The 2143-nt window shown below is 47.8% G+C and overlaps 1 protein-coding gene across 1 annotated transcript; it reads left to right on the top strand.

Moving 5' to 3' along the window:
• Positions 1-301: 301 nt before the first annotated feature.
• On the top strand, positions 302-1243 carry LOC145796705 (uncharacterized). Its single transcript, XM_082881873.1, has 2 exons — positions 302-538; positions 747-1243. The coding sequence occupies exons 1-2, from the start codon at positions 416-418 to the stop codon at positions 1104-1106; spliced, it is 483 nt and encodes a 160-aa protein (XP_082737999.1). The 5' UTR covers positions 302-415; the 3' UTR covers positions 1107-1243.
• Positions 1244-2143: the final 900 nt, after the last annotated feature.

The following is a 2143-nucleotide window of genomic DNA, read 5'->3' on the forward strand; positions in this document are numbered from 1 at the left end:
ATGCTGGGTACTGAAGCCTTACTATATACTGAGGAGGGGGACTACGCCACCTACCGTCACATATATTTGATGCCCCCATTGACGGAAGCTCGTATCCCGATGATGAGGCCTGCCGGTACGTCATCCTCGGATCAGGCTCAGGCTCGAGCTACAGACATTCCTTCTTCTAGCAGGGCTGGCGCATCTAGAGGTGGGAGTAGACCGTTTCCTCCGACTCCGTCGATTCATCCTCATGTCGGATGGCCAGATATGCCTATTGAGTTGATGGCGTGGCAGTACGGGGCTAGCTCTCCGACTCTGATTCCACTAGAGCCCCCGATGCCCAGTGATCGATACGCCATTGATCCGGACTCACCGCCGGTATGCTCCACTTTTCATTCATCATTCAGATGTTTAGACACTCTTCTGTTCACTGATGATTATGAACTCGTTTTTGCAGCCATCGCGAGGATACATGGAGGAGGTGGTTGGACTGGTGGCCACACTCGAGGGCATGGTCCTACGCAGGGAGGCACAGTTGTCTGTTGCGGGCATTCAGGTACTCTTCAGTTTTCTGGCATTTATCATACTTCTGATGACATGCTGATTTCTACTGCATCGATAGACTATTTGTGTAGAGCACATCTGACACACACCCCACTTATACACTGTACTTACATGCACTCACTTCATGTAGCCTCTGCTTGTATCTGCATCTGATGTATATATTTGAACTGATGCATTTGAATTGAACTTTTTGTTTTCAGATGCCCTCATGGTCCGGCCAGCCGCAGACTAGGCCATCCGGGCCTCATTGGGGAGCTGGGCCATCTCGGCCTTCCAGAGGATCTGGGCCATCTAGGCCTTTCCGAGGAGCTCGAGGAGGGCCTGTCCGCAGACGCAGGGCTCATGTTGTGGAGGTGGAGTCTGATGAGGAGGAGGAGGAGGCTACCGACCGTCAGTTCGAGACATCTGTTGAGGAGGGAGGCTCCGGTTTTGGCTCGGGGAACAGAGGCGAGGCTGAGGGGTATCCTGAGGACGACGGCTCTGACTCAGATGATGGTGTGGAGGTCGTCCCGCAAAAGAGGACGAGGCGTGCTTCTCGTTCCCGCTCCCGAGGACTTTGATGTTGCTATTTCCTGCTTTATTTTTCTTTTTGCTAGTAGTTTGTAACACTTTGCACATTGTTAGGCAGTTTTATTTTTTGTAAAACTTGTACCTTTGTATGTTGTAAAGCATGATGAAATGAAATAGCTTTTGAAAAGGTGTTTGTATTTTTAGCATCGTATCGCATCAATTTATTTTGCACAAAAATAAAATTGAATGGAAATGCGCATTGTGTAATCACCAAGTCAGGTAGTGAACCGACGCAACAAACTAAGCAACTCAACTTACTAAGATATAACAGGACCTTAGAAAGTTTACAACTCGATAAGCAAAATACAACAACACAAATAAACCAGACTTGAACAAAAATTGCTTAAACAGAGAGCAATGACTCAAAAAACACAAAACACGTCCGCTCGACGAACAACTCGATAAGCAAAACAACAACTCGATAATCAAAACACCTCAACAAAAACAAAGTGTACTTCTGACGATCGGAACGCATCCGAAACGGAGGGAGATGAAGGCCTTTGAGTCTCCCGTTGCCCGGAAATGCTTGGAATTCTCCCTCGAAGGATAAAACAGGGTCAAGAAGATACACTGCAGCATTGTCAGCCATCCTTTGGAGCTGGCCGGCCATTTTTGGTGGAGAGAGGCAGCTGGCCGGCCATTTCTGAAAAAGTAAATGGCTGGCCAGCCAGAAAAAGTAGCTGGCCGGCCATTCAGTCCTGCAGCCACCAGATTTTTGACACGTGTCCCTGTGAACAGTGTTTTTCCTTCTATATAAGCCTCAACTTCGGGAACATTCATTTCATCTTATTTTTAGGCAAAGATGGAGGCATTTCTCGCAGAAAATATCATATCTTGGATCTCTTCTCTAGATGGCTCGGAAAAGCTGAATTTCCGGGGTTTCGGCTTGAATGCACTATTCACGCTGAGCCGTACTCCGTTACATCTCCCTTTTCTACATGCCGCGGCAAGGTTCTGGAATCCAGTGACGCATGTTTTTAGCTTTGGCGGCCAAGAGATGTGCCCCACTTTCGAAGACTTTCAAGTT

Source organism: Camellia sinensis, chromosome 8 (assembly GCF_055761805.1).
Source record: "Camellia sinensis isolate YWXY chromosome 8, ASM5576180v1, whole genome shotgun sequence".
Classification (NCBI taxonomy): Eukaryota; Viridiplantae; Streptophyta; class Magnoliopsida; order Ericales; family Theaceae; genus Camellia; species Camellia sinensis.

Coding starts and splice junctions, on each gene's coding strand:
- LOC145796705 (XM_082881873.1), top strand. CDS start 416: ATGATTATGAACTCGTTTTTGCAGCCATCGCGAGGATACATGGAGGAG. Junction 539..746: donor TGTCTGTTGCGGGCATTCAG/GTACTCTTCAGT, acceptor TTTTGTTTTCAG/ATGCCCTCATGGTCCGGCCA.